The 12,648-nt window shown below is 42.0% G+C and overlaps 1 protein-coding gene and 1 pseudogene across 2 annotated transcripts in view; one reads left to right on the forward strand and one right to left on the reverse strand.

Annotated features, from left to right (window-relative positions):
• Positions 1-564: 564 nt before the first annotated feature.
• Positions 565-12,648, forward strand: part of NDUFV2 (NADH:ubiquinone oxidoreductase core subunit V2) — a 49,936-nt gene continuing 37,852 nt past the window's right edge. For both annotated transcript variants that reach the window (XM_074944629.1, XM_074944628.1), the window contains exons 1-2: positions 565-723; positions 2,536-2,601. In XM_074944629.1, the coding sequence (XP_074800730.1) occupies positions 679-723; positions 2,536-2,601 (111 nt within the window). In that variant the 5' untranslated portion in view covers positions 565-678. The remainder of the gene's footprint in view (positions 724-2,535; positions 2,602-12,648) is intronic.
• Positions 7,775-10,108, reverse strand: LOC141983474 (negative elongation factor A pseudogene; annotated as a pseudogene).

Genomic DNA, 12,648 nt, shown 5'->3' on the forward strand with positions numbered 1-12,648 from the left:
TTTGTAATGAAAGAGGTGCCATGGCTCAAGCAATTTTTTTTAAATCTTTCATAAACTGACCTGGCAAGCCCAGAGGTGCCGGGGCTATCATGAAGTGCCAGGGCTAGAGGTGCTGGGAATCTGCCCTGGCACAAATTAAGCACTGCACCCCAGAAAATAATAAGATTCGTTTAAAAATAATGAGATTTGGGGATCTTTTTCACTGGCAGCAGAGATGCCAGTGCAGGGGAACAAATAGGTATTTTGCCCTTGCTCCCCACCCCGTGGGCAATGCTTGTGGTACAGGGCTGGGCACGTGGCGCACGGTGCTTCGCGCCAGACCAGCGCCGGCGAGTCGCCCAGCATCCCCGTGCGCGGGGCCTGAGGTACCGACGAGGGTTAATACAGCTCCTGAGCCCCGGCGGCTGCCCGCACGCCACGCTCCCACCCAACCCTTGGAGACAGGGACCGGCGCGCGCACGAGGCTGTCGTGGAGCGCGCGCTCCTCCCTCCCTCTCCCGGCCCGGCCCGGCCCGGCCCGGTCGGCAACAGCGCGCGGCCCCCAAACGTGAGGCGTGCGCGCTCCCGCGCCGACGCCGACGCCGGCGGCACAGTGGGAGGGAGCGGTAAGGGGAGGAGGCGCGCGGGCTCCGAGTGGCGGCTGCAGTGAGCGGGGCTGCGGCCTGCAGGGCCGGCACCATGTTTCTCGCTGCTCCTGTTCGCGCCGCCGCCGCCGCGCACTCGGTAAGGAAACCCGCGACCGAGGTGCCGCTCCCGCCCCCCTCCCCCGCCCCGGTTTCTTCCAGGCGCCGCGGCGAGAGACGGCTTCCTTGGTAGGGACAGGCCCGAGGCAGCCGGCAAGGGCACAGCGGCCTTCAGCTCCCCGGGAGCCCGGCCCATGTCACACCACCACCCCCTCCCCCGCAGAAAGGGGGGAAATCCTCCCCCAGTAAAGTCAGGAGAGGAGGGGCTCGGGGGGTATGGAGGAGGAGGAGGAGGAGGAGGAGGAGGGGTGCATGGGGCTGTGCACACACTTCTTAGTTATGATTTCTGTCATGTGTGATGTAGTCTAACCACAAAAAGAACAGGAGGACTTGTGGCACCTTAGAGACTAACAAATTTATTTAAGCATAAGCGTTCGTGAGCTACAGCATCCGATGAAGTGAGCTGTAGCTCACGAAAGCTTATGCTCAAATAAATTGGTTAGTCTCTAAAGTGCCACAAGTACTCCTGTTCTTTTTGCGAATACAGACTAACACGGCTGCTACTCTGAAACCAGTCTAACCACAGTGATCGTTGGTTGATTTGTTTTTCTTTTGAGTATTGTATTTGTGTTTATGGTTCATATATCCCTTGAGGCAGAATACTGTTCATCTGGCTCCATAAATAAATAGCTCCATACACATCAACATTTGCTATAAAAATGAGGGGTAGTGTGTAGTCTTTTTTTAGCCCCTCATGACATACACCTGGGAGATGTATCTCTTTTGTTCTCTCTCTCTGATCTTCAGCAGACTTGACATTGCCAAATTTATGACTCCCTATATGTTTATTTAAGATCAGTGAGATATAAAGTTCATGTCTCTACTTTCAAACTGGAAAAGGCTAGTTTTAAGGAAATGAATACTTGATATGTATCTTGGGTTATTAGGACTAAAGTTTGGAAAATAAAAGATCTTTTTCTACTCGGAAAAATAGATTTCCAGTGTTGCTGCTAACAATGCATTTCTCTTGTAACTAAGACTAAACATAGGTTAATAATCCTTCTAATTCCCTTACTATGGTCTCTCTCATACCAATCAAAGAGTTAGATTAAAAATAAGGTCTAATCTAACACTTCTAACTCTGATACTTAGAGGTTTCATTTTTTGAAAAAGATACACATCTTTTGGACAGGTTTCAGAGTAGCAGCCGTGTTAGTCTGTATTCGCAAAAAGAAAAGGAGTACTTTTCATCGGATGTGCACTGAATGCATCCAGTGAAGTGAGCTGTAGCTCACGAAAGCTTATGCTCAAATAAATTTGTTAGTCTCTAAGGTGTCATAAGTACTCCTCATCTTTGGACAGGGCCAGATTTACAAAGATACTTCGGTGCCTAAAGATGTGGATAGGCACCTAATGGGACTTCCAGACTTCCCTAAATGCATTAGATTTGAAAGAGTAGTTTATGCATACATTTAAAAACATACATGGCTGACGTGTATTTATAAAGTATGTGTTGCGGCAGTAAATTATTTAGTACATTGTTTGATATATGCTTACATGTGAGGAGAGGATATTAAGTTATGTAAAATTCTGGCTTTGAGATGGCAGGGTTTGTTTTCTAATTCAATCTGCAGGGAGTAGGGTGTGTTAAATATACAAAGATACTCCTGAAATCAGGAGAGGTCTTTAATATTCTCCACTTTGCCTTGTCAAATAATAAACCACTCGGTCTTTTGGTTGTGTTTCATTATGATTGGTATAGAAATCAAACTGTTACTGAAAGCAGTGTATGGCAATTAAGCACATAAATTTTTGCCTATAGTTTTTCATACTTCAAAAATGTTGTTTAAAGGTGAGACAGATCCGCTACTTGCATAAAACAGCTGTGCGCAGTGGAGGTGGAGGAGCCTTGTTTCTGGTAAGAAACTTTTCTAGATACTGAAAACATGAATGAATGAATGAATTGAAGTTGTGGGTTGGGTGAAGTATGGTTTTTATTCACTTTTGATTGGCAAAAATTGTTCTTCCAGACCTTAGTAGAAACTTAAAAGGAAACTTATTTTTCAGTAGAGCTCCCTGCTCTGGGGTGTGTGTGAAAATCTCTAATCACCCCCACCCGCCCCCCTCTATCCCTTCCCTATCTTATATAAGAGGCCACAGGTTTTTAAATCCTTAAATGAGGTTACTTAATGCTTGACTTCATAAGCCTCTGTTTTCATTTGGTTATAACTTTGCCAAACTTTCACTGTTAAACTTTTAAACAAAAACAATTCAGCTATTTTCTAAAGAGGTTTTGGAGAATAGTTAATTTTGCTCTGAACATTGGGATTTCCTTGAGAGGGAAGGTTTTATGCATGGCCCTGTGTAGTCATTGATTCCACTACTACTGAATTTGCCACAGAATTCACTTTGCCACTGAGCTGAGCTCCAGAATTTGACCTTTAATTTTAAAAATGTTTCTAGCCCATGTTTGTGTGGTTCCCAGTACAATAAGGCCCTGATCCATGACTGGGGACTTTAGTTGCAAATGCAATACAAATATAAATAGTTGTAATTATAGTTGCAAGAATCTAAAATGTGAACTGGGGTACACGAATCAATGGCATCTGCCTGAATCTGAAGAGAACTACTGTGAGAGGTGTGATCTGTCCTATTCCTGTCATTCATGGCCTTGTGAACTCTGTAGTTACGTAGCTGCACATTTGGCATTTTTTTTCAAGATGCAGTGGAATTCAGCACTTCTGCCACAGACTTCACCTTTTGCTGCAGCCAGGCACCCAAAATTTTGTTTTGTCTCCCTGCAGTTCTCTTCCTCTGCAGCTTTTCCCTGAAGGGAGAGTTAATTGGATTACAGTTCATGCCCTCTGCACTTTTCAATGAAGTGAGGCAGGAAGGGGTTGGAGACTTAGGGAGTGAGAGCTGATCTCCAAAGAGGGGGAGGGAGAGGGGGAGGGGGAGGGGAGAGGCTAGGCATCCTCAAGAACAGGTCAGCAGCTGAAGGCCTGGGAAGCCAGGGAGATAAGCTGCCAAAACCAGCTACAGGCTCCCCTGTTTCCTGGCACACACGGTAGGTTCTGAGGACAATTTCATGGATGCTAAGGCTTATGGTGTGGAGCCAATAGGCTTGGAGAATTTAACAAAAAAGTCATCCTCAAGACCTATTTCACCATTTGAATTTAATTTATAGCAACCTGGGGTACTGTATCTTATTAGTTGTTTGATATTTGCTGTCCTTTAATGCTCCTTTTTCTTCACAGTAGCTTTGAATTTTGGATACAATTTTATCTACTTGTTTGCCTCAGTTACGCAATGGCTTTTTTAGCTATAACTTTCAGGCATTAATTAACATAGAGCAGTGGTTTTCAGCCTATGGACCATGGACCCCTGAGGGTCTGCAGACTATGTATAAGATTTCCAAAGAGGTCTGTATCTCCATTTGAAATTTTTTAGAGGTCTGCAAATGGAGAAAAGATTGAAAATCACTGATGGGATATTTAAGGACAAATTGGGAGCATATCTACTAGATCAGTGGTTGTCAAACTTTTTTTTCATGGACCACTTGAAAATTGCTGAGGGTCTCGGCGGACTGCTTAATGATCGTTCCAAATGTTGTTTGTACTGTTAGCTAATTATTGTAAAGCGCTTTGGATAAAAGCACTGTATTTAAAAAAAATAAAAACCTTAATAATTAATGGTTTTTTGTTCTACAAATAAAAGCACACAACTCATATTTTAATATCAGTAGTCTTACCTTTCTAATGCAATGGATATGGCCTGTCTCCACCGCAGCGGCAGCCCCTGAGCTGGGGCTGGGAAGAAGGGGCGTCTTCTCCCCAGCAGCTGTAGCCCTGGAGCTGGAGAAAGTCGCCTCTTTCTCTGGTCGCTGCAGCCCTGCATGTCCCAAATTCCCCCCACCCTCTCTTGTCATCCCACCGCCCCCTCCTACCTTCCCTTTATTTCCCCAAGGCCACCACCTCACCTTACATGTGCATCTTCTCCAGCGTGCAGGCACCTAATTCGTGGAGCCACGCCTGTGCAGTTCCACAATTATGTGAGTGGCCCTTTATTCTCTCGTGTGTGGCCTCCCAGGTGCGCACCTTAGAGGGAACTGTCCGCGGACCAGCTGAATGAAGCTCGTGGACCACAATTTGAGAACCTCTGTAATAGATAATTGGTCAATTGCTCTGACTGGTTTGAGGTTAAACTTTTTTGAGTTCTTTAAGCAATATTGGGTGTTTTAATACTATCAGAAGGTGGATGTCTTATTGGCTGCCTGGTTTGTACAGAGAAAACCATACACAATTTTAAGTAATCATGTTCTTGGAGTATCACTAGTCTCAATCTTCTTTCTTGCCGTTTGCTTTGTGGTGTCGAAGGTCAATAAAGCCTGCTTGGAGCTGAAGGGGATTTACTGTGTAGCAACACTAACTTTCCTTCCAGTGTGGTGGTTCTGTTTTGATGCCAGTTTCAGTGTAAATGGTTTGCTTTCTCTTTTCACGTGTATGTTTGTTTAGATTTGTCTTGCTTATATTGTACTTGTTGTCACATTCCAAGTACCTAGAATCACAGAAATGTAGGGTTGGAAGGGAACTTCAGAGGTCGTCCTGTCCAGCCTCCCTGTGTGGAGGCAGGACCAAGTAGATCTAGACCATCCTTGATAGGTGTTTGTCTAACCTGTTTTAAAAACCTTCAACGCTGGGGATTCCACAATCTCCCTTCGAAGCCTATTCTAGTGCTTAACTATCCTTATGTTTAGTATTTTTCCCTAATCTCTAACCTCAATCTCCTTTGCTGCAGATTAAGCCCATTACTACTTGTCTTATCTTCAGTGGACATGGAGAGCAGTTCATCACGATCCTTTTTATAAACAGTCCTTAACATATTTGAAGACGGTCCCACCACAGTCGTCTTTTCTCAAGACTAAACATGCACAGTTTTTTAGCCTTTCCTCATAGGTCAGGTTTTCTAAACCTTGCATTGTTTTAGTTGCTTTTAGAGACTCTGCAATTTGTCCCCATCTTTCCAGAAGTGTGGTGCCCAGAATTGGACACTGTACTCTGGCTGAGGCATCATTAGTGCCAAATAGAGTGGGACAGTTATCTCCTGTGACTCACATATGACACTCATGTTAATACACCCCAGAATATTAGCTTTTTCGCAATGGCATCTCATTGTTGATTCATTTTTAATTTGTGATTATGACTCTCGGATTGTTTTCAGCAGTGCAACCAGCTAGCAGTTATTCCCCATTTTGTAGATTTTTTTTTTCCTTCCTGAGTGAAGTACTGAGGACTTGTCTATTGAATTTCATCTTGTTCATTTCAGACCAATTCTCCAATTTGTCAAAGTTGTTTTGAATTCGAATCTTGTTTTCCAAGATGTTTGCAATCCCTCTGAGCTTGGTGTCATCCACAGATTTTATAAGCATACTCTCCACTCCTTTACCGAGTTGTTAATGAAACAACTGAATAGTATTGGACCCAGAATTGACCCCTGAGAATCCCATGGGGATATGTCCCAGTGTAACAGTGAACCACTGATAATTACTCTTTGAGTACGGTCTTTCAACCATTTTTTTGTAATTTCATCTAGACCAGTGGTTCTCAAACTAGTGCCGCCGCTTGTTCAGGGAAAGCCCCTGGTGGGCCGGGCCGGTTTGTTTACCTGCCGCGTCTGCAGGTTCGGCCGATCATGGCTTCTACTGGCCGCGGTTAATTGCTCCAGGCCAATGGGGGCTGGAGGAAGGGCAGCCAGCACATCCCTTGGCTATTTCTTATAACCCTGTTATCCTCTAGGTGCTTACAAATTGATTGCCAGTATCTTTCCAGGTATCAAAGTTCGGCTTACTGATCCATAATTCCCTGGATCCTCTTTCCCCCCACTTTTTAAAGATAGGTACCATGTTTGCCCTTTTCCAGTCCTCTGGGATCTCACTGATCTTTCATGAGTTCTCAAAGATAATTGCTAACAGTTCTGATAGTTTTAGCTAGTTCCTTAAATACCTGAGGGTACATTTCATCAGGTGCTGCTGATTTGAATACATCTAACTTTTATCTAAATATTCTTTAACCTGTTCTTTGCATATTTTGGCTTGTTTTCCTTTTCCCCCTTATTGTTAATGTTAATATTGTGGTAGGGATGTGATTACAATTAACCTTTTTAGTGAGGCCTGAAACGAAATAGGCATTAAACATGTCAGCCTTTTTGAGTTGTCCATTATTAGCTTTCCTTCCCTGATTAAATAGAGGGTCTACACTTTCCTTCATCTTTCTCTAGCTTCTAATGTATTTACAGAACCTCTTCTTATTGCCTTTTTTTTGTCCCTTTTAGTTGTAACTCATTCTGTGCTTTAGCCTTCTGATTTTGTCCCTGTATACTTGTGCTGTTCTTTTGTAGTGATTCCTTTTTGATTTTCAGGTCATTAAAGAGCTCCTCTTACTAGTGTTTCTACCTTTCTTTTGTGTCGGGATAGTTTGCTCTCCCCCCCCCCCCCCCAGTACAGTAGAGTTAACAAAGCTTCTCAAATCCCCCTGTGACCCTGGCAAAGACAAGCTAAATATAGTGTGGATGCTATTAAATGCTGGACATCTACCACCTGCAGTAGTTAGATTTACTGAAATCAAATTATAGGAATAACTGCAAATATTGTAGTGTGCAAGTGTTCATATTTAAACTAAACCCATATAGTCAATGTAAATATTTCTGCAGTAAAATCTATGCCTTTGTTTAATGGTAAACTGTGATTCTACAATTGTCCTTTTCCCCCGGTGCTTGGAATTAAACTGCTCCCAACCTGGGAAGCAAACTTTCAGTTGTAGCCTTTATTTCTGGCATATTGAATCACAGAACAAATGTTAACTCTTTTCCCCTTATTTTTATTTTATTTTATTTTTTTTAAAAAGATCTTTGTCAGTTTGGCACCATCTTCTTGTTGCAGTCACCTAAACCCAGTTAGTTTGGATAGCCACAATTTGTGTTCTGGAAAGTAAAGAAACTGACACATGAATGCCATTTTGAACAGTTGAGACACACTATATGTGCTACCTGATTCTATGCTTGATTTGGTCCACAGTTTGTTGCTACTGAATCTTTTAGGAAACATCAGGTATAGTTTTGTACTACTTGAGCTGGGTCCACTGTCCAGTAGTACAGTTCATTTCAAACACTGTATCCGCTAACAAGATGATGCGTCCAGTGCCATTGACTTTTGGTGAAACTTCTGTATGCTCACTAAATTTAATCTGAATGATGTCATCTTGCTCTTGGCAAGGATTCTCTCTGGGTCCTGCCAGGAACCCAAATATAAGCGCCTTTTCTGGCCTGGTAACCTTGCAGTCTTCAACATTTTCTGTGGTGCATATGCTTGTTCCCTTGTGAAAGAGAGACTTTTCTTGGGTCCTGCTGCTGCTGAATTTGAGGGGCTACATGTGGTGCTTGTGCTGCAAGGGAAATGGCAGGTGGCATAGTAGATGTTGGGGCAAGGTTGGTATAGCTACAATTGGATTTGAGTTACTGTTAGTACATGTATGTTTGTTGTTTGGACTGAACAGGAAGAGAATGATGTTTGGATGTTCTGGTTGCCTGTTAGCCTCTTGCACAGATCCAGCTGTTTGAGCTTCAGAGCTTGGGATATAGGTAAAGGATGACAACATGTTGGGGAGTTGCAGGCAAATAGCTTGTAGAAGATAGTGTGGACTCATTGTTCAGAGGGCCATGGTTCTGTTTGCACTTCTAATATTGTTTCTTTGAGAAACTGCCCGTTCTCCTGAACTCCTCCTTTTTACCTTAGATTTTCATCCCATGTGACCTTACCGAGTAGTTCCCTGAGCTTGTTTAAAATCTGCTTCTTTAAAAGTCCATTGTCCTTATTCTACTGCTCTCACTCCTTTCTTTCCTTAAAATTGTGAAATGTATAATTTCATGATCACCTTCAGTCAACTTGCCATCAACCTTCAGATTCACAACCAATTCCTCCCTGGTAGTCGGAATCAAGTCTATTATGGCTGTCCCCTTGATTAATTCCTCCACCTTCTGACACAAAAAGTTGTCCCTAGTACAGTCCAAGACTTATTTGACATTTTGTGTTTTGCCATGTTGCTTTTCCAATAGATGTTCGGGTAGTTAAAGTCCCCTACTACTACCAGGTTTTGTGTTTTGGATATTTATTTGTTCTAGAAATGCCTTGTCTGCATCTTCCTCGTTCGGTGGTATGTAGTAGGGGCAATGTCATGCGGGGAGGGAGGGGGGGGTCTGTTTTCACCCCCATTTTAATTTTCGTCCAGGCATACTCAATTAGTCTGCCTCTCATCTTCTTTTGGACTCTAGAACAAGTGTACGTAATCTGGATGTATAATGTAACGCCTTCTCTGTTTTTTCCCCTGCCAGTCCTTCCTGAACAAGCTATACCCTTTTATAGCAATATTCCAATCATGAGATTTATCCCATTAGGTCTCCGTGATGGCAGTTTAGTCATAATTTAGCTAAAGGACTAATACATCCAGTTCTTCCTGTTTATTCCCTGTACTCCATGCATTTGTGTGTAGATGTCTGAAATATAGAGCAGATTTCCCCTACCATTTTCTATCTTGTTGCTCCTAAGAGCTAATTGTAATTTTCTATTCCCCTCTCTTAATAACTGGCTCAGTATTGAGGTCACCTTTTTTTATACCTACCTGGGGCTTTTGTTACTTGCCTCTTTTGAACCTAGTCTAAAGCCCTCCTCGCTAGGCTGGCATGTCAGTGGGCAGTATACACAGTGTGCTATATGCAGTGTGTATGTGATGAAGGAAAGTGCTTTATTTGCATTCCTTGGCCTGCAGAACCATTTTGAGAACTTAAAAGGGACATGACCAACTTAAAACATACTCCTTTTTTTAAAATTGGCTAAAAGTAGTCTGGGGTGCAAAACTCTCTAAGATCCTTGCTGTGACATGGGGGTTAGGTAGCCCATATGTGCACTCTCTGAGGAGTCTCTGGGAGCTCTCTGAGGAGTCTCTGGGAGAGTGGATTCTTCTTGATGGGCCATCAACACATGTCTGGCTGGTCCTGATGTAAATCTGTCTTGTCTGTGTTAGTTGCTCCTTTGTTGCCACTGAAAGGCTTGTTGTGGGCATTTCCCACTTACCACATATTTCAGTAACAAACATAACAATACTTCATTACTTCATATACAATGATAGTACATACAATTCAACAAGATAGTAATTTTCAACAGATCAAGACTTTTTAAATGGTACCTCACAAGGCATGCATTGTACAAAACAATTCATAATCGTACCACGGTGGTGAATATGGGAGTTCCAGGGTGCTATTTTGAGGTACAGAATGTCACACTGGGTATACAGAGGAAACAGTGGAACTGATTACACAAACAGAAAGGATGTGTCTGAGTGAAGCATGACCCTGCCCCGCCCACACACCTGCATAGCTGTACTCAAGAAACTCTGGCTGCACTTGTTCAACAAGTGTAGCAAGGGGCACTTCCTAATATGCTCCCTCCAGCACTCAGGCATAATTGCCTCCAGGCACTGATGCTTCAGCGATTGAATCTTCTCTTGCTCTCCAGTATTCTCCGCCTAGGAAAAGGCATAAATGAGCCTTTATTGTTCAGGGATAAAATGAGCTAGTGTACGTCCAAGATAGATGTTAGATTTCTATGAAATAGAAGAGATTAGAGACCATGAGAGAAACCGATCCTGCACAGCTGTGTGACTGGAACTCTACAAGATCTTGGTGAAAATTCCCTCAAACTCTACACAAACTCTTCCTCTTAGTCACTCAAACGAACATCAATAGGCGCGTGCGCTAAGAAGCCACCAAATGGAAATTTTTAGCTTTAACTTGCTGTATAGCTTCTAATGTAACCACTCAGAGCTCTGCAGCACAGAACTGTGCTGAGATTGTGGCAGCAGATACAATCCTCATTTATTATTTCCCCCCTCCCCCACACTTGAGATTCTTCAAGCAGACAGATACATAAGAAATAACAGCTGTAATCCAAATAGAGATGGAGGTTTTATAAATCAATCTGACTTTTTTTTGCAAACAGAAATTAAGAACATATTAACAAGGATAACTGAGTCAGAGAAGCACAACAGGCAAACAAAGCAAGCAAACAGCAGGCTAAAATCCTAAAATAAAACACAGATGAAAGAACTGAAATTTTAGGAGGAAAAACAAAGATCTAGAAATAGATCCAGGATGTGTGGCATATGTCTGGTGTGCCTATTAGAAATGACAGAAGATTGCTATGTAAAGAACTCTGTGAAGAAGCTTCCAAGAACAATAAAAGGATCCTCTTTCTGTAACTCGGAGCCCATCCATATGCTTGTACAAAGTCGCTTCTTTCTCTTCAGGTAATTTTCCTTTGGTATTCTAGTGTGTAACCTTGGTCCTCCCCCACCCTCCAAATCTTTACACTGACCAGCGGAAATCTACTGTCATTTATAACTTCTCTTATTTTTCTGTGTATTTGACATCTAATCTTAAAATCCAAAGATGGAATTTCCCAAATTCAGGAAAATCCTCCGTTACAGTAGTGCATGTATTATGCTATGTCCTGCCGAGTTGAAAATTGAATTTACAACAAATAAGTATATTCCAGTTGGGGGTTACATAATTTGGAATTGAAGTAGGAGCACATACTATTAACGTGCACTTCGAGAGCATTAGTTTTGTTAATTTTAGCATTTATATATGTAGCACTTTGAACGGGGAAGTAGTCTCCATGGTATTTAGCAAAAGTAATTTTTCTGTGGACGTGTGTTTAAATAAGGAGACTACAAACTATGCAAGGAGACACTGTAAAATGGCTAAATCAGTTGTGGGTCTGAGTATGTGAATGTGGTACTCCCATGGGGATGGCTGGTTCTATTGGGATATTCTGGATATGAATTCATATATGGGAGAAAAACTCAGTCTTACCTGGTTACATGCCACTACATGCTGCCAGTTCCTGTTTCCTGCACACTGGCGTCCAGATGGCCCCACTTCTAAATTTGCTCGCTATTATGGGTGGGATTTCAACAGACCGTAAATCCAGATCTTAATCTTTCAAGGTACCCTTCAAGGACTGATTCAAAGCCCAGTGATGTCAATCGAAAGACACCCCTGACTTCAGTAGGTTTTGGATCAGGCTCTAAGTGAAGAGAAGATCAGAGAGCATTATGTGAAACATAAATGGGTCTTTCAGATGCGTGGTGAATTACCCTTTTAGTCATTTCCCTATCTCTGAAATCAAATGCATATTTCAAGAAAGAAACCACTCCTGATACTCAATGAGAAGCTCTCAAAGAGACCAGTCAGTGTTCTGGAAAAAACAATATAGCACTAACCAAAACATTCATATTAATCTTGTTGGAACAAGAACCTAAGTCTGTCTCCTCACAAACACCAGAAAATGCAAAACTAAAGCTGTCAATTTTAATCGCAGTTAACTCACATGATTAACTGAAAAAATTAATCATGATTTAAAAAATTAATCTCGATTAATGGCAGATTTAATTGTGCTCTTAAACAATAGTGCCAATTGAAATTTATTAAATATTTTGGATCCTTTTCTACATTTTCAAATATATTGGTTTCAGTTACAACACAGAATACAAAGTGTACAGTGCTCACTTTATATTATTTTTGATTACAAATATTTGCACTGTAAAAATGCTAAACAAAAGAAATAGTACTTTTCAATTCACGTCATACAAGTACTATAGTGCACTCTCTTTATCGTGAAAGTGCAACTTACAAATGTAGATTTTTTGTTTTTGTTTTTGTTATATAAACTGCACTCAAAAATAAAACAATGTAAAACTTCAGAGCCTACAAGTCCACTAAGTCCTACTTCTTGTTCAGCCAATTGCAAAGAGAAAGAGGTTTGTTCCCATTTATGGGAGATAATTAGGGCCCTACCAAATTCATGGTCCATTTTGGTCAATTTAATGGTGTTGTAATTGTAGGGGTCCTGGCC

This window comes from Natator depressus, chromosome 2 (genome assembly GCF_965152275.1).
Source record: "Natator depressus isolate rNatDep1 chromosome 2, rNatDep2.hap1, whole genome shotgun sequence".
Taxonomy (NCBI): domain Eukaryota; kingdom Metazoa; phylum Chordata; order Testudines; family Cheloniidae; genus Natator; species Natator depressus.